This window comes from Lissotriton helveticus, chromosome 1_1 (assembly GCF_964261635.1).
Source record: "Lissotriton helveticus chromosome 1_1, aLisHel1.1, whole genome shotgun sequence".
NCBI classification, from domain to species: domain Eukaryota; kingdom Metazoa; phylum Chordata; class Amphibia; order Caudata; family Salamandridae; genus Lissotriton; species Lissotriton helveticus.
This window is the reverse complement of record NC_136057.1, coordinates 147,305,972-147,328,580: the sequence shown is the minus strand read 5'-3', so window position 1 is coordinate 147,328,580 and position 22,609 is coordinate 147,305,972. Positions and strand designations below refer to the sequence as shown.

Genomic DNA, 22,609 nt, shown 5'->3' with positions numbered 1-22,609 from the left:
AAGTGTATACAGCAAGAATACTGCTCCTTTTTAAAAAACATGGCTCTGATGGCTCCAATTATTTGAGTTTGTCTGAATGTGCCAAAATGGGTCTTAAGATATCCTCGAATCATCTGAAAGATTGGGAACTTTCCGGGTTTAGGGAATTAAGACATCTATCTGTACAAAATAAGGTAATTAGCTGGCACGAGATTTTAAAGAGAATGAATAATTCCAGGCGACTTATGTTTTTAGAGTATTTACAATTGGTTTATTTTATTACAAAAGAGATAGTTGGCCTGTTCATCTCTCCCACTGCGTTCATATCAGCTTTGTACGGGGATAAAAATAAAGGTATAGGATTTTGGTATAAAAAGCTCTACTTTGCCAGTTCTTCTCCTGTAATAGATAGACATCAAGAGAAAATAAGCCTCTCGACACAATGTGCTCTTACAGATAAGGATGGGGAGCTATTGTGCCACCTGGGCAATAAAGCACTACGGGTGGCTAATTACAAAAGAATGTCTTTTTTATCACGTTGGCTCGCGTATTACACCCCGGAGGCCCTGGAGAGAATGTTCCCGGAAGTTGTGAATAAGTGTTTTAGATGTAAAGCTAGGGGGCAGGGAGGATGGTGCCATATCTTCTTTTCCTGTCCGAAGTTGGACTCTTTTTGGAAGGGGATATTCGAAGATATGGAGTTAGCAACTGGGAAAGTATTTCTGCCGGAAGCAGAAGTGGCCCTGTTTGGCATATGTAAAGAGAGGAGCAGGTTTGATAAAACAGAAGAAGTATTTATTTTCATTTCTTGTGTAGTTGCACAGTCTTTAATCCTTCAAAACTGGAAATCCGTGGTGATTCCATCACAGCTACAATGGTTAATAATAATAATAATAATAATCCACATTTGTATAGCCCACAATCACCCGTTAGGGTCTCTAGGCGCTGGGGGCCGTCGGGAAGATTAAGCAAGCTATTGCCCAGAGTCGCATGGTGCTGGGCTAACCTGCCGCCGGAGCCGGGGATCGAACCCTGATCCCCAGATTCCAGCGTCAGTCGCCCTGGCCGCGGCGCCACACCTCTCCCCTTCTATAAAATGAGAAGAACATGTAATTTTGAAAGAGCTTATGCAGGTAGGGTAGGAGCCATTGCAAGATTTGAAAGAAATTGGAAATATTTTGAGAATCTGGAATTGCTGAAGGGAAGATGATAAGGAGGGAGAGGGGAATGTGAACTTTTTGCACTTTTTTTTAAATTATTGCTGCTTTATAATAGCTGTTTTTGCACTTTAATGCACTAATGCACTTTATAATTGCACTTTACTGGATTATATCTCTTTCGGCAGTAGCACTTTATTGCAGTTTTTGCACTTTTTTGCAGTGATATTGTATAAGGACTTTGCAAGGTTTTATAATGGTCTCTTTCCCTTTTAATTCTGTCTTTTTATTCCAGTTTTATCTCTTGTAAACTGTCTGGAAATTGTCTGATTGTTGAAAAATTTCGATGTGAATAATGTCTTTGTTTTTTAATTCTGTACCAATGATTTTATGATTTCCTACTGCCTTGTTCAATAAAAAAAATAATTAAAAAAAAGTGAACTGCTACGTCTGTCTCTGTTCTGCAATGGGTAGCCGGCTTATGTGGGACGCATGTTGGCAATGGTCTGCATGTACTAGGGGCTTGCCTTTTGCCATGTCCTTGTTTCCCAGGGTTTTGTGTCCTGGTGCACCACAGGTCGGTGCTGTTGGGCTCGACAACTGTTACTTATCAGATATGTGACTCTTGAAGCATGAGAGCTGAGAACTCTGCAGGCTCCATTGGGCGGGCTTCCTGGTTGCAGCCAGGATGCTGCCGCCTGCACGATCTTACTCCACACTTTAGTTTTTCTGAGCTGATTACCATCAGGGTGTGTTGGATCTTTATTGCAGCTACTGGTCTCCCTAAATGCGTTGTCAGTGATTGAAGGGGCCGGCCGGGTGCAGGCCATGAGCAGGTGGCTAGCTGCCTCGTCGCCAGTGTAGTGAGGGTGAAGCAAGGACCCACTGCTGCTTAGGATGCAGGTATTACAGACACACGCCAGCCTAGTGTATTTTCCAGACTGAACTAACAGTTATGCACAGTCACTCCCTCTGACAGTGCACGACCTTCGGGTGTGGGCAGCCACCTTGCATCACGGTGTAGTGCAGGAGGTGGCACACTGCAGATGCACGCCAATGGGTTGCTGATGACTGAGTTTAATTCATGTTTTCTTTACTTTACTTACTCTTAGCTATAGAGTACTTTGCATCACTAAAACCAATGGTTTTTGCTACATAATGATGCATTATTTACAATTAAAAAGAAGTCATACCGAAACATTACTGACAGTTAAAGATATAGAATACATTTGTAATTGCTTGTGTCACACAATTTCATGGATGGTAGATGCTTAAATATTGGGTCCCTAATCCCACTGCCCACATGTTCTGCATTGCTCTTACTCTGGAAGGCAGCCGGGGTCTCCATAGCGGGTGCCCGCACTACTGGAAGGGGTGAACAGACTGCCTCTAACAGGATACTCTCTCCTTTCTCCAGCTTCTGCAGCAGGGCCTTGACTGCTAGGAGGATCCCAGGGAAGTCACAGCTGGGGTGATAGGTTGCTGTACATCTCTCGCTCCATCGTGGGCTTGTGGCCTCCACTGCCACCTGGAGAGAAGACACACATAAGCTTCAGCAAACAATTGTTGAAGGGCTACGATCTGTTTGTGGAGCTTACATAACATGTGATGTAAAGGCCTCTAAGCACTAAAAGAGGCTGAGGGTTCTAAGTCCTATTAGAGCATTAGAATGTTGAGTGCTCCATTGAAAACAATGGAGAGCTCCAGGCTTTAATATAGCCTTATAGCCCGCCGTAGAGGGCTATACCGGCTATTAAAGGCCCTCTCCAGCGTTAAAGGCCCCGAGCCGAAGGCGAGGGCCTTTAACAAGGGAGAGGGACTTTAATAGCGGTATAGCCCATCTACGAAGGGCTATAAGGCTATTAGAACATTCTGTCACTAGAGGGTAGAATGTTCTAACAAAAAAAACAAAGCCTTTTGGGAGCGTGAGGGGATTGGAATCCCCTCAGGTTCCCTGAAGCCTTGGTTCACTGCCAGAGCTGTGAACAAAGAAACATTGGAATGCTGGTGCTCCAGGCTTATACCAGCCATTATAAGCCCAGAGCACTCCATTGTTTTGAATGGAGCTCCCAACATTCCAATGTTCTAATAGTCGGCAGAATCCCGGAGCATCAACATTCCAATGTTTGTTCACACCAATAGCTGTGAAGAGAAGGCCTCACGGAGCCAGAGGGAATTTCAACCCCCTCGGGCTCAGTGAGGTCTTTGCTTTGCAAATAAGTACATTCTGCCCTCTAGGGGCAGACGTTGGTATTAGCCTTAAAGCCCACCGGAGTGGACGCTACCGCCCATTAAAGGCCCGCTTCATTGTTAAAGGCCCTCACCTTCAGCTCAGGCCTTTAACACTGGACCAGGCCTTTAATGGCAAGTAGAGCCTGCTAAGGCTATAATATAGCCTTATAGCCCGCCGTAGAGGGCTATACCAGCTATTAAAGGCCCTCTCCAGCGTTAAAGGCCCCGAGCCGAAGGCGAGGGCCTTTAACAAGGGAGAGGGAATTTAATAGCGGTATAGCCCATCTACGAAGGGCTATAAGGCTATTAGAACATTCTGTCACTAGAGGACAGAATGTTCTAACAAAAAAAACAAAGCCTTTTGGAAGCGTGAGGGGATTGGAATCCCCTCAGGTTCCCTGAAGCCTTTGTTCACAGCCAGAGCTGTGAACAAAGAAACATTGGAATGTTGGTGCTCCAGGCTTATACCAGCCATTATAAGCCCAGAGCTCTCCATTGTTTTCAATGGAGCTGCCAACATTCCAATGTTCTAATATGGAGTACAAATGCGCTGTAAATTATTACAGAAACCAAATACTGCAAACATTACAACTGCATCAAAAAAAAGGCCACATTTTGCTCTTCCCCACATGCTGCTTACTCCAGCACAAGTCTTGTTTTTCACCTACAGCACACCCATACTTGTATTTACATGTATGTCTGCAATGTTTCTGATGATGTTGAAATTCCCTTGATTATCTACGTTGGGCGCGACTAAGACCTGGAGAATTGAATGACTTATAAAGCTCAACTGTTTAGAATTTTGAAACTAGGTCACTGTGCACTTTTCTCTCTATGCAGATTCAGAAAGCATACTTTTAATTATGTTCTATTATTTTGACCGCATAAAATTTCTTTGACTTGTTTTGACTTGACTTCGTTCAGGAAGAGATAGTGACTTGTTGTTGGTAAAGGCTCCATTGACGTAAATGCCATAAAATATAATCCAAAGTCCCACCCGAGCAACAACTAAACCTCCCCATAAATTGCATATTTGCAGAGAAGGCCACAGGCTTATAACTGTTCCCTGAAGGTCCTGTCCAAGTTGCACAATCCCTGAGGCATTGCCAGTGCATGTGTACATTAGGGGAGTGCACTAGTGGGGACAATCGCAGGAAAGAGCACCTGGGAACCAGCATGAACTGCAAATCTGTGCTGTAATTATAAGGAGACCGCAGCATCCAGATCCCATCATGGTTTGTACTGGCAGGTACCACAGAAGCTCAGTTCTTTCGGCGAGGCTCTAGCGCCCATATCCTGTACATCCTGTAGGACCTGGGGAAGAAGGATTCGGAGAGGTGGGAGGGTCGCTTATGACTTCAGTGAAGACACCACCAGTGCCATAAGAAACGATTCCTTATACATTGCAGGGTCTTTATGGGTAGTCAAAGTCATGGAATACATGGGCATGGGCATCCCGTGTTACTGACGTCCTTTCTACTGAAGAAAAACCAGATATCGCACAACTAACCTGCAAAGAAGAAATGTCACTAGAAACGTTCTTTAGAGCTGCTTGACCTACTACAGTACCTACCCTGGCGCCTAAATTTAGATGATAATATCTGGTGAATGTATACAAAGGTTTCCAGGCAGCTCTATGTTTATGTCTACAGAGGGCATTCCTCAATAAAGCAGCTGTGGGGCTGTTCCTCATGTACAATGTACAAGGGTTTACCAAGCAGTGGTGCTTTGGCAACTTCATAACCAAGCATAGCGCCTGAGACTATCCATTTGGACAGTGACTCTTATGGTGTGGCTATCTCTGTGTGAGATGGGGCCATACCTGACAGAGAGTTGGCAGGATTTCCTAAAGGATTTTGGGGCATATTATCAAGGGGGTTTATCTCCGCTTTTTTGGCTTTAAAAGCCAAGAAAGCGGAGATAAAATTATCTCCCTATTACCAAGCTGTCGCTAACACCAGTTAGCGACAGCTAGTAGGAGATAGCAACCATCTTGGGCCCCACTTTGCATGTCAGTGATATTTATCACTAATGACATGCAAAGTGGGCGTGCCAAGATGTTAGCGACTGGAAACAGTCGCTAACATCGCTATCTCCTATTACCAACTTTTGGAGATATTCGCGCTAAGCGCGAATATCTCCAAAAGCTAACACCTGCCCTGAGCAGTTCTTAGCCATGTTATCCAATGGGAGGTGGATAACATGGCTAAGAGCATTAGCTCGGTAATGCATGAATATCGCTGACTTTTCAGCGATATTCATGCATTTCGGCCGATTTTTATCGCTTAGGAGATAAACCTTGATAATAGCAAGGTTCCTAAGCGATAAAAATAGGCGATGCTTAGCGATACTTAGCGATAAAAAAATTGTCTCTAACCCTACTTAGCGATAAATATCGCTATTTGTTGATAATATGCCCCTTTGTTTTGTCCAGACAAACAGTGAAACCCTCCAACAGCTCATGAATGCAATGACCTCTCTGTTAGAGGCCGGTAGAGAGATGGACTGGTTGATTGGAAAGATTAAAGCTAATTTTTGGTAACAAAGTGGACGAGCTCTGATATCCACCTTGTTGGAGTGAAAAACCAAGTAAGGTTCAGAAGAAGTGCGACCTGAATTTCACGCACCCTTCTATCAGTCTGCGGGCCACTAGAAAAGCTGTCTTGCAAGGGAGGTAAGACAATGAGGCCCTAGGTATGGGTTTGAAAGGAGGAGCAATTAACATGGAAAGAACAAAGTAAACTCCCAAGGACGAGAAGGTTTCTGTGGACATGTAAATGTTTCTTTAAACCCTACACATACACTTTGACAACTGGAATTCTTAAAAAGGACTTTTGAGTTGGGCTTTCTTGGTCTGCCACAATCACCGCTAAGTGTACTTTGATTGGTATGTACTGCAGTTTGACCCAGCTAGAGCAAGAAGTGTTGTAATATAACTTCTTGACAGGGGAGTCGATTGAAGTAATGACACTGGTACCATGGGTAGACTTGTTTCCATTTAAAGCATAGGATGTTCTGGTGGATATTTTCATTATATGTCTAGTTAGAGCTCCTCATATGCTTTGTTATTCATAGAGGTTTTAGGCCATATAAGTTGTTATTCATTTACAATAGCTGATGCATTTCTATTTTTTATTGTGCGTTACATTTAGGATATCTGTTGATATGTGCTTTTAGTTTGTAAATGTATTTGAAAAGTTGATGCTAAGGGGAAATCATTAAAGCTTTAGGCTTTAACACTAGTGCAAGAGAATTCCCACGTTAATCTTCTCATCTGAAATCATGATTAGGAGTATGAGGAAACGCCTCTTTTATGCCCTATCACCCTCAAGGTTTTGGACTGATGCAGATGGATTCGTCAACTCTGAAGGATCACGGAGTCCTGGCAAACAGTCCTCAGTGCCAGTACTCTGACACTAAAAAAGAATGTCTGATTGGTTCACTCACAATTGGCATACGTTGTTACTGTTAAGTCTCTAGTCTATGGTACGAGAGGAATCCACGGCCTACAAAGTAAAATGTCTTTAGTGAACTGCAGAAGCACTTATTATGCCGCCAGGAGTGAGACAAAGCACAGTATGACTCCCAGACAGCCATAGCTGGCCGATAGTGCGCTTTACAACTGCTTACTCAACTTTGCCATTTAAAGTAAGGCAAGGCCAAACCTTCCTTAAATATTTATAAGTCACCCATAAGGCAGGCCTACTGAGCCCTATAGGCAGGGTGTATTACATTAAAAAGTTGGACTTGTGTTTCTGTACTACCATGACAGAGCAGACCTGGCCATGCTGACATATGGAGGGGAACAAGAGGAAAGTGAACCTCTCACTGACCTGCTGTCAAGCAACGCCAAAGATGTCTCAGTGGATGGAGAAGCCCTCTCCTCAACTTTGACAGGACAACAACAAACAGACTGTTACAGCTTGTTAAAACAGTCTGCTGGCCTGTTCTCCTTGACCCCAAGTCAGACAACTTGATGTGTCCTTTATGTGGAAACAGGTGGCAGCTTGCCTGTCAAAAGTAAAATTAATAGCTTTACAGACCAGGTCAAAGCTAGCCTTAAGGTTGAGGTTGCTAAGCTGCTGGAGTTTGGGGTTTCTTGAGCCCTATAACAGCCCATGGGCCTGCCCAGTGGTACTGGTTCCATACCAAGTCCAAAAGGTGGAAAACCTGACATGAGATTCTGGTCTGACTACAGAGGCCTAAATGCAGTCACCAAGACTAGTAAGTGACCAGAGAGCAGTGTTGGAGTGCCATTGAGAGGTAAGCCTTTGCTGTGGTTTGGTCCCTAAAGAAGTTGTAAGACCCTACATGTTTGAGACTTACTTCAGAGTTCAAACTAACCACAGATCTCTGAGGTAGCTTAAGCAGATAAGAGGACAGAACCCCAAACTGTTGAGGGGATCCTTTTAGGTACAGGGTATGAACTTTACAGTGAAGCACAGACCTGGTACTGACCATGCTAATGCAGATGGCATTTCCAGGTTCTTCCACTTGCATTATGAGAACGGCCAGGGTTTAAGTTAGTTGCTTTTCACATTTTATTTCGAGGGGTCCATGTAAGGAAATGCCTCTTTTTGCATGCTCACCGCCAAGGTTGTGGACTGATGCTTCAGGGCTTGTCGACTCTGAAGGGTCACTGAGTCCTGCCAAACAGGCTTAGTGCCACTGCTCTGACCCATAAAAAGTATATGTCTGATTGGTTCACCGATAGTTGGCTAAGTTAATTTAGTATAAGTCCTTACTCAACATGTGATGTAAAGTCCACTAAGCACTAAAAGAGGCTGGGGGTTCTAAGTGTTAATATGAAGCAAAAATACATTGTAAATTATTACAGAAACAAAATACCTCAAACATTACAACCGCATCAAAAAAGAGGTCACATTTTGCTTTTCTCCACATGCTGCGAATTCCAGCACAAGGCTTGTATTTCACTTACAGCACACCCAAACTGTTGCTGATGATATTAAGATTCCCTTGATTAGGTTAGTTGGGGGCTACTAACACTGGGAGGAATGACTGACTTGTATAGCTCAACTGTAAAGATCTTTAAAACTAGGTCACTGTGCACCTTTCTCTCTATGCAGTGGACCTGGTCTTTGCTCAGGTGATGAGATGGCAGAAGCTGAGAATCTGTTTTTATCTAGATATATGGTACCTGGGGGTCATTCAGAGATCACTTAGTGCTTGGTCTAGTCCTGCGGTTCTAGTACCAAATGAAAGGTCTACTTAGTTGCAGTTCTGTGTGGATTATTGAGCCCTTAATGGGGTAACCGAGACCAATGCCCATCCGATTCTAAGAGTGGAGGAGCTTGTTAATCGGTTAGGTGCTGCATAGTACTTGAGCACTTTGGATTTGACCAGTGAATATTAGCAGATACCTTTGGCACTGAACACCAAAGAGAAGACAGCATTTTCCACGCCAGGTAATGTCCTTTGTGTTGTAGAATGCCCCTGCCAATTTTCAGTGCCTTGTGAACCATGTTTTTGCAGGGTTGGAAGAGTTCTGTGTGGTCTACCTGGGTGATCTTGCGGTGTTCAGCAATTTATGGAAAGACCACCTGAGGCACCTTGAGCAGATGTTGACTGGAATGAATGAGGCTAGCCAGCAACCATTTCAGCGGCTCATTATCTGTTCGCACCACAAACTTAGTGCCAAAAAAATTTGGGTGGAACTTAAGCAAAACCCATACTGTGGCAAAGCACTCCTTCTCAGTAGTTGCCCAGTTCTGTCCTCTCCTTCTAATAAAGGCTACTGGGAGCTCTCTACTTTTGTCAACCAGTCGAGATGACACTGCTCCAATTCCTTTGTCCAAGTCATCCACCTATACAATGAAGGCTGACTGTAGTAAGATGCATTCAGTACCAGTGCAGTGCATAGTGCCTTCGTCAGTTCCTCAAATGATTTCTGACACACTTCAGTCCATATTACCTTCCCGATATCTTCTCCTAAGAGTAAAAATGTCTGCTGGGTCAGTTGCTAGCCCCAAACTTAAACAGTTAATTCACCAATGATTTTTCAAAGAAGAATCTGTTTGTCACTAAATGAATTTGAAGTCTGTGTAGTCAGGATAAATAAGTGTAAAGACCTGGTTGTAGAGTCTAGTATACAATTAAACCTATCAGGCACAAATAAACGGAGAAGACTAGGGACATTTGTTCTATGGTGTAGGAGACCTGATGAGCTCTAAATTTCTGCACAAAGTCATCTGCAAAAGGTTGTGTCCTGTGGCAGACACAGGCCACCACCGTTTGTGGATGACTTCTAGATCCCCTAGCTGGGAAACGTGCTGCCTGGGAACATGATGTATGTGAAGGAGATGAGGATGAGTGCTGGGATGCTAAACTCGCGCTTAGAGTAGTAAAAATCCCTCAAATCTGCAAAAGATCCAATTCAGTTACCTCCATATAACTTAATACAGTCCAAAAGTCTGGAAGATGGGCCGAGGTCTGTTGATTGTTGATAATGCCTTTTCTCCATGTTTGGTTACTGTTTTGATCCACAAATGTAAAGTAGCTGTTGGCTGAACAAGGGACTCTATGTCATTTGCTACGTACAGTTGTATGTTGGAATAATAACATATTTAAAATAATATAAAGATTTATAAAAAAACAAACTTTCAACCAGATTTTGCAGAAATTATTTAATTGTGGTAGGTCTCTTTTAGAAACTGTTCTCTAAATACGGATTCTAAATCAGCCCCTTACAAACACTATCAGGTAGATTCATCAATGCCTCAATCTGCGATTTCTAAATTGCGATTAAAAGCGAATCGCAATTTAGAAATCGCAGAACGGCATTCATGAATTTTAGCGAGAAAAAAATGCGATTCGCAAGCGGCCGCAATCGGCGATTGCAAGTCCCAAAAAATCGGTAAATAATCGCAGAATCCGCCGATTCCCGTGTTGAAATTGCGATCTCGCAATTACCGAAATCGCAAATTGCGATCTCGCTAACTGCGAGATCGCAAAAACGGGAAGTCGCATCCTGAGCACAGTGATGACATCACAACCAGGAAGTAGGCAGGTTACACCCTTATTCTGCAGTGAGAGGCTGAAGTACAGGCAGCAGTGTCAGAGCTCCCCTCCAGTGTTTTCCACATGAGTACAGCAGGAGACACCACAGTGGCAAGCATGTCACAGGATGCAGCAGGAGCTTCCACCAGTGGGAGAAAGCGGAAAATCAAGTTTTCTGAGCAGGAGCTCGAATACCTCATAGAAGGAGTAGCAAAGGACCACAACAGGCTATTTTGCAGTGATTCCCGAAGGGTGCCTGAGGCTGACAAAAGGCGCATATGGCAGCGCATCCGCGCCAAAATGAACGCAGTAGGGGTGACCCAGCGCTCGGTGGACGAGCTGAAGAAGCGCTGGTACGACCTAAGAGGGCGAGCAAAGGAAAAGATTGCGGAGAGGCTGGGGGAGCATGTGGCGACAGGTGGAGGGGAGCCCACTGTCCCACAGAACACACCACTGGAGGACCGCGTGGAGGAGAGCATCAATCCACAGGCCTGTGTGGGTGTGACCCATCTGGACTCCTCCCGACCCACCAAAGACACAACAGGTAAGTGCCATGCGACAGCGACCCCCTGTCCCCTAACAATGTCCATGACTCCAGTGCATCCCATAGCAAACCCCAATCATGCTGCCAAAGCACACCACTATAGCGCTATTGCATTGTGGGACATGTAGTCTGACCACAATTACCATCCTGTACCATTAAGCCTGACATGCCCAGTGTGAGTCAGTCCTGCAGCGAGTCAGGGAATGGTAGTCTGCATGCATGTAGCAAGCCTAACCGTGTACGGAACATGTCACTAATCAACGTCCACCTTAAATCACAGGTGGCGCTGATGTCCCCAGCACGGACAGCGAGGCCCTGGTGATTGATGACAACTTGGAGGACAAGTAGGGAGACACACAACATACCCCACAGCCCGGACCATCAGGGCAAGCTGCTGCGCCAGCGGTCATCCCACCACCTGCCCCTGTGGCCCCTACCACCCCTGTGCCAACAGGCGCTGCTGTACCACCGCGCCGCACTCAACCATCAGTGGGGCCTGCAACACCAGCAGCAGGTCGCCAACCAACCCGCCGCCCTGCGGCTGTGAGGAGCCAGACTAGTGGACTGACGAGAGAGCAGCGCACCAACACCCCCAGCGCTGGCAGGGTCAGAAACGTGCGTGCAGGTGGGCTCTCCATCGAGCGCAGGATGTTACATGTGCACCAAACTCAGGCCCGTCACCTAGCCGCCATCCATCTACAACTTGACAAGACCGCACGTAATGTGGATAGGATGACTGCAGCTCTTGAGGCCAATACACAGGCCATGTCCAGACAGCGCGATCTCAATCGCCGCAGGCACCGACAACTGATGACCCGCCTGTCGGCGTACACGCGCTCAAACTATGTTATGGGCAACGCCCCCTCCCAGCTCTCGCGACGCTCCCTGGCCATGCATGTCCAAATGGCCCAGTGCTGCCAGGACGTTGCGACAGCCCTGGAGCATATTTCAACAGCCATGCAGGGCATGCAGGCTACCGGCCATGGCCAGGCGGGGGGGGGGAGCAGACGACACCAGCGAGGCTACATCAAGCCACAGTAGCCAGTCCCTTCCACCGGTTGTAGCACCCCGCCGCAGCAGCAGGACCTCTGCTGCCTCATGGCAGACTCAGGAGGAGGACGTTGAGAGGAGGTCAGGGGCAACTACCCGGAGAAGCCACTGAACTGTTGAACATTCACATGAGGGTACATGCTGACGCCACAAGCATGCCCTACAGACATACAGACATATGACGCAATATGTCAGTCTTGTTGAAGTTAACAGAATGACCATTTTATTGTGCAGTAACATATAAAAAAAGTCTGAGTAACTTAATCTGACTCATGTCATTATTAATGTTGTCATGCATGAGTTGAGTAATGGGTGTGGGGAGTGGGTGCACTAGAAATAGTTCATGCTGATTTGGTTGCGGCGCCTCTGTCCTTCAGCAGGATTCTCTCCGCGTGCGTGGCGCACATGTGCAGGTGGGCGGTTGTCCCCTTCCGACTCACTGCCAGAGATGTCAACAGGGATCCTGCGCTTGGTAGCAATGTTATGAAGGATCGCACACACGGCCACGATGCGGCAGCAGACCTCAGGATCGTATTTCATGGCCCCACCTGTCTTGTGCAGTATGCGGAACCTGCTTTTCAACAGGCCAAATGTCCTCTCAATACAGTTCCTTGTGTGAATGTGTGATGCATTAAATCGCCGTTGTTGTGGAGTTGCAGGGTTGAGGTATGGGGTGAGGAGGTACTCACGGAGAGCATAGCCGCTGTCACCTGTATGTAAGGAGCAGAGAGTGAGTGCCTGTTCTGCGCAGCTACATGATCACAACTTACACATTTGGGGCATGTGTACTTACCTAGTAGGTGTCCTTCCCCAAAGTCTCCCCTGGCCAGTCGTGTGTGGATGCCGCTGTGCCTGAAGATGAAGGAGTCATGTGTGCTCCCCGGGAACTGTGCCACAATGTCCGTAATTATTGTTTTGGCATTGCACACCATCTGGATGTTGAGGGAGTGGTAGCTTTTCCGGTTGCGGTACATGTACTCCGTCTCAGCAGGTGGGCAAATATGGACGTTAGTACAGTCAATACATTCAATGACGTGTGGGAATTGAGCTACATTGTAAAATTGCAGCTTTGTATCATTGAGGTCCTGTTGGCTGGTGGGGAATGATATATAGTGGTGTAGCTGGGTCAGCATTTCCTCCAGGAAACTCCTCAGGCAGCGGGACATGGTGGGCTGGGAACCCCCCCTGCAACTGCGACCATCCCCTGGAAGCTTCCGGAAGCCAGGAGGTGCAGGCAGCACAATACCTGCACATGTGTGGGCACGGCATTGGTCCTCCATAGGGTGCTGCATCAGGGGGTCTAGGTCCCGAATGAGCTTGATTATCATGGCCCCACTCAGGCGGTACTTGGCATAGATTTGCTCCCTGGTTTGGCCCAGAAGGGTGACCCGCTGGCGGAATATCCGCTCCTGTATCCTCCCTCTGTTGCGTGCAGCTCGCTGCAGCCTACTCCGCCTCACCAGCATATAAAGTCGAGGCATTGTGGGAATCACCAGGCTCCAGCTGCATGTCCTTAAATGTGTTTGATCAGCCCTGCACCTGCTGGGTGTGACCTAACTGTTTTTTGTAAAAAAAAAAAATCTGTACTGGTTACCACCTGATTTGAGTTCTTCTTAATTTGCGCGTCGCAAACAGCGATTTTCTCGTTTTTTGCTTTTAGCGATTTTTCATGAATGGCAATTGCGACTTTTTTGAGAATTCGCTATTAAATTCGCGGAATCTATGGCTTCTCGCTATTTCCGATTCGCAAATGCCCATCCTGCAATATGCGAATTTAATAGCGATTTCGCTATTTTTAAATTGCGAATTCGCTATTTTGGTTGTTTGGGTTTCTTGAATTCCTTCCCTTCAAATTGCGAGCGCAATTGCGAATTCGCAGCTATTGCGAGCGCAATTTCCTTTCATGAATCTAGCTGTATATCCTTCGTCTGAGAATGTTCATGTTGTAGTCCTCTCAGATTCCCACACATAAAGCCTCTCTAATTGCTATTTCCTCCTTTGCACCAAATTCTTGGATTATTAATTAGCCTTTTCCCCCTACGGTGACTCTCGGGACAAACCTCATTCTATCGGTTGTCTATGGTTGATTATCATCCAAGGGCTTAGCTAATTAATTGATCATTTGAGCCCACTTAGCCAGGTTATCCGCTGCTTCCGTGTCTGTTCTTACCCCTCTCATACTCAATTATTTATCCAGGGAACTATCCATCATGTGTATTTCATGAACTGACTTGACAGTGCAGCTGTCACCAGACAAATATATGAGAATCACTAGGAGAAGGGCTTTGGCTCTGCCCACATGTTGGGAACCGAGATTACATGATTTGATAAAGAAGTTGTCTTTTTCCACCTAAAGTTCCTGCCCTCCACACAGCAGTGATCATTTATCAAGCAGCCTGATCTCCAACTCTTAGGGGCTCACACAAGACATTGTAATCCTATGAAAGCATCTTAGATAACTAGATAAATTATGGTGTTTTTCCCTGGCAGCAGACTATATGGAAGGAAGTCATGTAACTATCCTACACTTACCCTACTATTGCACTGACTGGAGTGGGAATAGTAATTTTTAACCCTACACTATCCAACACTTACTCTACTGTTACCCTAAAAGTATAATGTGTTGTAATGGTATGCATTGTAATGGTGTGCGTTGTAATGGTATGCGTTGTAATGGAATGTGTTGTAATGGTAGTTTTGAAAATGCGTTTTAATGGCATGTGTTGTAAAATTATGCAATGATTCTTCAAATAAATATCTCAGCTTTGTATTTGAAACAATGTTAAAGGGGATCAATGTATGAGAACCAAAGGCAATTCTCTCTCAATGTAAATAACAATACTCTGGGTAGTTTTAATTATGTATACAAAAAGTGATAAATGGAGAGCTTGAATTCATCTCAGCCACTGGTACTTCTCAGGTCTGCCTCCTAGTTCATTGTTACTTTTGCACAAAATGTCACCTTACTTTGGCCAAAACTATAGGCAAATCAGTCTTGACCCTTCTCCAATGGGAACAGTTGAACCCAAACTGCCAAACAAGGTTCCACCCTGGAGCGGAATGGAAGCAACCCTGTACCAGTTTCGCCCTTGTTTTGGGTAGTTTAGTATGTCATCATAAGTGGGGCGGTTATGCCCAGATGTAGAACCTGTGCTCACTATCCCACTGGAATCAAGCTATACCTGGCTGATGAGCGCATAATAAGGGTGTAACCAGTCCTGGGTTGCCTTTGTTCCCCATCCTTGAGCCTTTAAAGGCCCTGAACACCCCGCCTGTGGCCAATATATTTGCCATAAATTTGCAAAGGATCCAAGAATCGGAATCAAAACTATTTTTTTTAAAACTTCTTTTGATAACCGCCCCTCCTCCTCCCCAACTCCCTCTGGGTGAATCAAGCCCAAAGGGCTACGATAGGTTTTTATATTGGTTGAGTGTGTGCTCTGGGGCCACAGTAGTAAAAGAAAAGAGGGAGCGCATGGGCCCCCTCCTAGAGCCTAATTAGGCTCCAGGCACACCATCACCGGGGCCTAAATATGAATTAGAACATTGGAATGTTGGGAGCTCCATTGAAAACAATGGAGTGCTCCAGGCTTATAATGGCTGGTGTAAGCCTGGAGCTCCAACATTCCAATGTTTCTTTGTTCACAGCTCTGGCTATGAACAAAGGCTTCAGGGAGCCTGAGGGGATTCCAATCCCCTCACGCTCCCATAAGGCTTTGTTCTTTTTTGTTAAAACATTCTGCCCTCTTGTGGCAGAATGTGGAGAAGTGTGGCTCAGGGGTTAGAGGCAGCAGACCCGGAAGCTGAGATCGGTCCTGGACCAGGGTTCAATTCCCCGCCTCGGCGGAGTCTTGGGCTAAAAATTCCACGGACTCGATAATTCTCGCCCCGGTGCCTCCTCGACTCACGGGTTCACACTCTGCGACTCTGGGCAATAGCTTGCTTAATCTCCACAACGGCCCCTCGCGGCGGGATGCCTGACTTTCACCTTGTGGATACCCTGCTATCTCACAGGGGAATACCAGGAAGGGTTCCCTAAGCAAGCGCCAGGAAACCCACTGCGGGTAGCTGTGTGCTATATAAGCTCAACTACATTTACATTTAATAGCCTTATAGCCCTTTGTAGCTGGGCTATACCGGCTATTAAAGTCCCTCTCCCTTCCTTTAACGCTGGAGAGGGCCTTTAATAGCCGGTATAGCCCTCTACGGCGGGCTATAAGGCTATAATAATAGGCCAGGGGGGCACCCCATTGTTAAGCCTAAACAAGACCTGGGGACACCATCTCCGGGGCCGAAATGTATAATAAAAGGGCAGGGGAGCCAGCCACCGCCGAGCCTTAAAAAGGCTCCCCATGGCCAATTGACAATAAAATAAAATAGGGAGACAGCACAGCTCCCTTCCTTGAGCCATATTAGTCCCTAGAAACCCCATTCCCTTGAGTCGCATGTCAATATGAAAAGGAGGGGTGACACAAGCCCTCCTCCCCCCAGCTTATTAGGCCCCAGGGACCCCATCCCACACGGCCACATTAATTTATTTTTCAATTCGGAGTGAAAAAAACCGAATACAAAACAACCAGAAAACAGAATAATCAAAGAGTAGCGGTACCTCCCCTCCCCCCCCCACATAAAGAATATGCATACAGAAGGCCGTTTCAGGGAACGCAAGACAGTAATGTGATCCTAAATTAACACAGGTATTCCGTATAGCAATACATCAAAATCAAACAAAAAAAGGTCCTTTTTTAAATTGTTTTTAAACAAAGGTAATTTTGACCTACAGCAGCATTAGCTTTAAGAAAGGAAGAGAAACTTGTTTTAACAAACGTAGCAGCATTCAATAAAGTGACCCGTGCAACAGAGCCATAGTAAAAAGGAACTTGGAGTATACAATTATACAAAGAACGATAGTTTAGTCCCACTGTTAGCCTTGATGGCTTAGCCAGTAAGAAAGTAGACCCCAGATTGCTAGTCCCCATTTTTTAGCTCTAAGTCCCTTGTTCGCATATATTGCCTTCTGTACTGTGTGAATTGAGTAAAGGCGAACTAACCAGTGTGCAAAAGCTGGAGGGTCGGGTTCCGGCCAGGAACAAGCAATGCCATAGCGATGAAAATCTGTGCTCTTCCTTTTCGTCGTGCAACCGAGTTAGCTATACCCAGCATTATCGTAGAGGGGGCTGGCACCACGTTACAAGATAGCCGCTGACCCAGAAAATGTTGAATTTTATTTAATAAAGGTTCTAATTTAATGCATATGGCAAACATGTGGATAGAATCAGCTTTGAACTTGAAGCAACGAGGGCCGTATGTTCCTTTGCCTGAGACCCATTTTGCAATCTTACTAGGAGTATAGTATACAAAAAATATGTCTTGTAGAACTGTGCCTGAAGGTTAGAGGATAGCAGATTGCTTTGTGCGGATTCAAGTGCAAGTAGAAAAGTATTATCAGTGATGTTCAGTTTCATTTGCCACTTGGAGGATGTTAAAAGCAGATCATTAGGCATCAAGATATTCAATATATTATAAATAACTCCAATACGTGGTGTCGAATCCCCACAAAGCTTCTCTATCAGGTTGCATTTAGTGAAACCCGACGGTTCCCCAGTTTTTCGTGTGAAGAAAGAATTCACAGCAACATACTACAGAGAATCCCTCTTATCTAGATTGAATGATATCTGAAGGTTTTCAAACGCCAAGATCTTGCCAGCTGAGCAGAAGTCTCCTAGTTTAGATACACCTTTTTCTAACCAATTTTGGAAATAGAATGAACTCAAAATATCCAGGAGGTTAGTGTTATTTCTAATAGGGGTATAAAAATTTAGTCTACCTATTCCAAGAAATTTACATACGGCTGAAAAGACTTTAAATGACCCCAAGAGAGACTTAAATTTCACCCTTTTGTAGTAACCCAGTTCTAGGTGCCGCCACAAGCATCCTTGGGCCTCAGGTCCTAGCGAAAGTTCGAAAAGTAAGGGCAAGCCTACAGTGGGCAAGGAGGGGAGATCTTGTAATAGTATGAGGCACGTTTGCAGCACTGTGGCCCAATAATAAAGTTTTAAATTGGAAACGGCCCACCCCCCTTTGTCCCGAGGTAAAGACAGAAATTTAAATGTTCTTCTGGGCTGAGAGTATGCCCATACAAATTGAGAAAACAGCCTTTCAGTTTCAGCCTTTGCAAGAGTCAGCTTGTTAAATTCTAAGGGTATCGCCCTAAACAGATATAATCATTTTGGGAAAAAATCATTTTTAACAGATTACATCGCCCAACGGTGGAAAGATGTAAGTTATTAAGTCAATTCAGGGCTTTCCTTGAATTAGCAATAAGAGGGTCAATGTTATGATTTACTATGAGGTCAGTATTGGCTAATATGTTAAGCTCAAATATTTGGCTTTGACCACTGCCCTTTCGTCGTCCCAGCTGACCTTGCTATTGATTATTATTTGAGGTTTTCCCTTATTTAGTTTATACCCTATAAAGAACCAAATAAATGGGCCTCTGATTCAATTCCTGGGATGGCATTCTTTGGATCCAGTGTAACAAAAGACAGATCGTCGGCATAGGCCATAATTTGGGTTTCTATGCCGAATCTACTTATAGATGGTATAGCCTGATTAATTTCTAGTGTTTTGATAAATGGGTCGATATAGATGGCGAAGAGCAGTGGGGAGCAGGGGCAACCTTGGCAGGTCCCCCGCTTGATGTAAATCGGCTCCATTAGCCCCCCGTGGATGGATACCCTGGCCGTGGGGGTAATGTATAAAGCCTTAATAGCTTGTATGGTTTTGGACCCAAAATTCATTCTCTGCATGATAGTTCCAGGAGACCCGATCGAATGCTTTTTCAGCATCTAAAAAGATTGCTGCCATTGGGTCCCCTGAAACCTGTGAGGCATCAGGCAGTGTAATGAGCCTGCAAGTCTGTTCAGTGGTACCCTTCGCGGGGATTAAATCATGTTGCCAGCTGGAAACTAGCCCTTCAATTCTAGCTGAAAGCCGCGTGGCAAGAATTTTAGAGTATGCTTTGGAATCATCATTAATTAGGGTGATCGGCCGGTACGAGCACATCTCTATTGGTGGTTTATCTTTTTTGGGGAACACTATGATCTTGACGTTAGACCAGGACTGGGTAGGGGGAACACCCTGAAAGTTTTGCTACTAGCGGTAATTTGCAGTGGAATCATCCCCAAAACTCACCCACTGGCAAGGAGGGATGTGAAGCAGCGGCGGCTGCGGTCCGGGCGGCTTTTACCGAACGCGGGAGGCTGATATGCGTTGGATTGTGTTCCGAGGCTGAGCCAGGGACAAAATGGCGGTGCCCGGTGCGCTGCAATTGGCGGCAAGCGGAGGTCACCCCGAGGAAGATCCGACCCTCTGAAGGTGCTGCCAGTGAGCTCAGGGGTGCAGGTGGCTTCTCTGATGCATTTGCGGGCAACGCGCGGTGATGCGAGGTTTCACGTATAATAATAATTTTTTTAAACCATCGCGCCACCCTGATTGATGGGTTTGTACTTTATGTATCAAAACTAATACCGACGCCTTCATTCAGCTGAGCACAGGCGCGAGGGTATAGTGTTCTCTTTGAACACTACCGCGCATGCGTCTCCTGATTAGTGCCAGTACTGCATAATTGTGTTTAGCTCGGTTCCTAATTAACTCACTGCTGACTACCGGAGTCGGGGTTTTTCCTACAATGTACTGAGACAGACTTGATCTGTGATCTTGCGATCTTATGGCCTCTATGCCTGCTTTAATTGGCGGACGAGTGGAACAGCCCTTATATAAAAACGTGTCCGTCGGACCCTTCGGCGCCTCCCCTTCCGCTCGGATCGGAGCATGGGGTACCGACGGATAGGTAAGTTTAATGAGAGCGTATACAGATTAACTTGCAGCGCGCTTGTCTTTGAGATGAGTAGTACCGATAGTGAGTGTTTTTCAGTTTTAGTTGTAGTGAAGGTTTTGCAGTAATGTTTTCAGACTGTGTTTTGGGTCCGTCTGGTACTCTTTAGACTTGGGCCGGTTTCTGTTACACAACGTAGCAGTTTGTGCTACATACAGCATTGGTCACTAGGCAACATATGTGAGCCAACGGCATTAATAATAATAATTATTGTAGTTTTCCCACCTGGGGTTCTTATCCATCACAGGTACCCAGGACTATTTATTATATTAGCATATCACTACATATTACATTAGCAATGGTCATACTTTTTTGTTTTCCCAGGCCTCTTATGTGAGGCTTTACTTTTCCATCAATTGTGGCAATTAAGTGACAGTGGGAGTTCCCTGGCGGGTTGGATAGTAGTCTATCTCCGTTCAACTGGGTTTAGTGTGTGTAGAGCGATTCGGCTGGACACAGCAGGATGGTGCACTAACTGTGTCCTTTTCTTTACACATCAGAGCGGGGCCTCAATTTCCCGAGCAGTTGCCGGGCGAGGTGAGGTCTTCACCCACACAAAGCTGGGTGAGTATCACTATTAGGAAATGCCTCTTAGTGGTCAAGCTAATATGCTTTATGGTTGTGCAGAACGCAAATTGTTCCTGCAGGTGTTTACTGTTTTGGTGGGGTGCGTGGTGTTATGCGGATACATGTGCGTAAATCGATATATGGTATTTTTGTTTTTTGACAGGAAGAAGACTTTTTCCCGTGATCAGTGGACACTGGGGTTCCAAGGTTTGAGGGGCAGATATGATTTGTTTAAGTATATCACATGATATTGATTCAATTCATTCCCTCTTACGTATGTATATACCCCCCACTTTGTTTTGCAGTAGCTTATTATGTTTTATAAGGTCCTGAGGAAAGCTGGAGCAATACTCCTTCTAGCTGAAACTAGTCGACCACTTTGCACAGCGCCATAATGTAGTCTTACTCACCCACTACCAGGCGTGTTTTTAATCTTGACACCTAGACTAATAGCTGTTTTTCAATCTAGGTAGTCAATTTTAGCAAGCACTTCTTCACCAGCACTGCACTTTTTTCAACTTTTTTTCATCTAATTTTCAGAGCACTACTGTGGCTGAAATTGCCGCCCTCCATGTATGCAACGCCACTTGAAAGTGTAGGCGTTGTTTGGAGCAACCACTAATTCCCATATGATGATATGCCGCCAAATGGGTGGTCTGATGGTTTTTTTTCAGCCCAGCAGGACTCAATATTCTTTTTTCGCATTTCTGTATTCATGTTACTCTCGCACGCCTTTCCAATCAGTACACCACTTGTGACCTGGTCTTCTCTCTTTGTTGTTTCACGATGCGAATTTTCATGCCTGACTTACAAATGGCGGCCGCTGGGACACCACGAGGTGCGGAGAGGCCTTCGGTTCTGCACGCCCGGGCTTTGGAGCTGGCCTGATCCTCCCATGCGCCGACCTGGTTCTGGCCACGGCTCTCCTGCTCCCCTCCAGACTGAGCAACGCCCACGCATCTGGCAAGGCGCTTTTTGGTTCCCCGCTGGCGCCGATCAAGCATCCGGCGCGGTTTCCTGCCATACAGGGCTGCGTGGCATGGGCCTCTACCCCATAAGTAACCGGACCCACGGTAGTGTGAGATGTGACGGCGGACCTGGGGACATTGCTCCTGCTTCGGAGACGCCGCCATGACCAGCGATTAACGGTGCTACCTGCCCGCGGTGAGACACGTGGCCCTACCCGGTGAGTCCACGTCGGGGGCAGACATACTCCAGGCTACTAACCAGGTGCCCCACAAGGCCTCAGTGCGAATTCGGGATCCTTTGCCGCCAAAACCAACGACCAGCCTGGGACAGTGCCGCTGTGGACCTTGGGGGCCCTCTCCATATGCCGCCGAAGAAGGGTACAAGCAAGGGGACCAGCAAAGAGTCAGACTTCTTCAACACAACTGACAAGCGTCCAGCTCTCCGAGGGGATAACGACAAGGCGAACATGGCCCTCTCGAAAGCGGACTTAACGTCCATGCTCTGACTTCAAGACTGAACTGCGTACTGAATTGAGCCTCGATATTCAATCTTCCATTGATCGATTGCGAACCGCCTCAACTGAGTGATTGACCTCTATCCAACAAGACATGGACTCTGTAGGCACCAGGGTCCTGGACTTGGAGGCGCAGTGCCAGGAGCATAAGTAAATAGCTGGAGAATGTCGGGTTGACATCCAAGCCCTGAAGGAGCAACTGCAACAGACGCAACTCAAGGCCGAAGATTTGGAAAATCGTGCACGGAGGGAGAATATACGGATTAGAGACCTTGAGGAGGGCGCAGAGGGGCCCGACATAGTGGCCTTTGTGGAAGGACTGTTTTCAGAAATTCTGAGTCCCCAGAAACTCAAGATCAAACTCGACAGAGTACATCGAGTAGGCCTCTCACCGAATGGTGATCGCAGAAGGCCCCGGGATGTACTAGCAAAGTTCCACTCCTACAGGGTTAAAGAAGCGGTGCTACAAGCGGCCAGGGCGAAAGACTCAATTTCCTTCCAGAACTTTTCATGCTCGATTTATCAAGATGTCACCCCCTCCACGTTGGCGCGCAGGCAGACGCTGCGGCCTATCACCGCCAAACTCCAGACAGAGGGCATTAGATACCGTTGGACATATCCCTTTGGCCTAAGCTTAGATTACCGCAACAAGTGGAGGCACATCACCGACCTAAAGGAAGGGC

At 46.1% G+C, this 22,609-nt stretch overlaps 1 protein-coding gene across 1 annotated transcript in view; it reads right to left on the bottom strand.

Annotated features, from left to right (window-relative positions):
- LOC144768327 (carnosine synthase 1-like) overlaps positions 1-22,609 on the bottom strand; it is a 595,298-nt gene that overhangs the window by 315,768 nt on the left and 256,921 nt on the right. Inside the window, exon 4 of the mRNA XM_078651907.1 lies at positions 2,460-2,664. Coding sequence (XP_078508033.1) covers positions 2,460-2,664 — 205 coding nt within the window. The remainder of the gene's footprint in view (positions 1-2,459; positions 2,665-22,609) is intronic.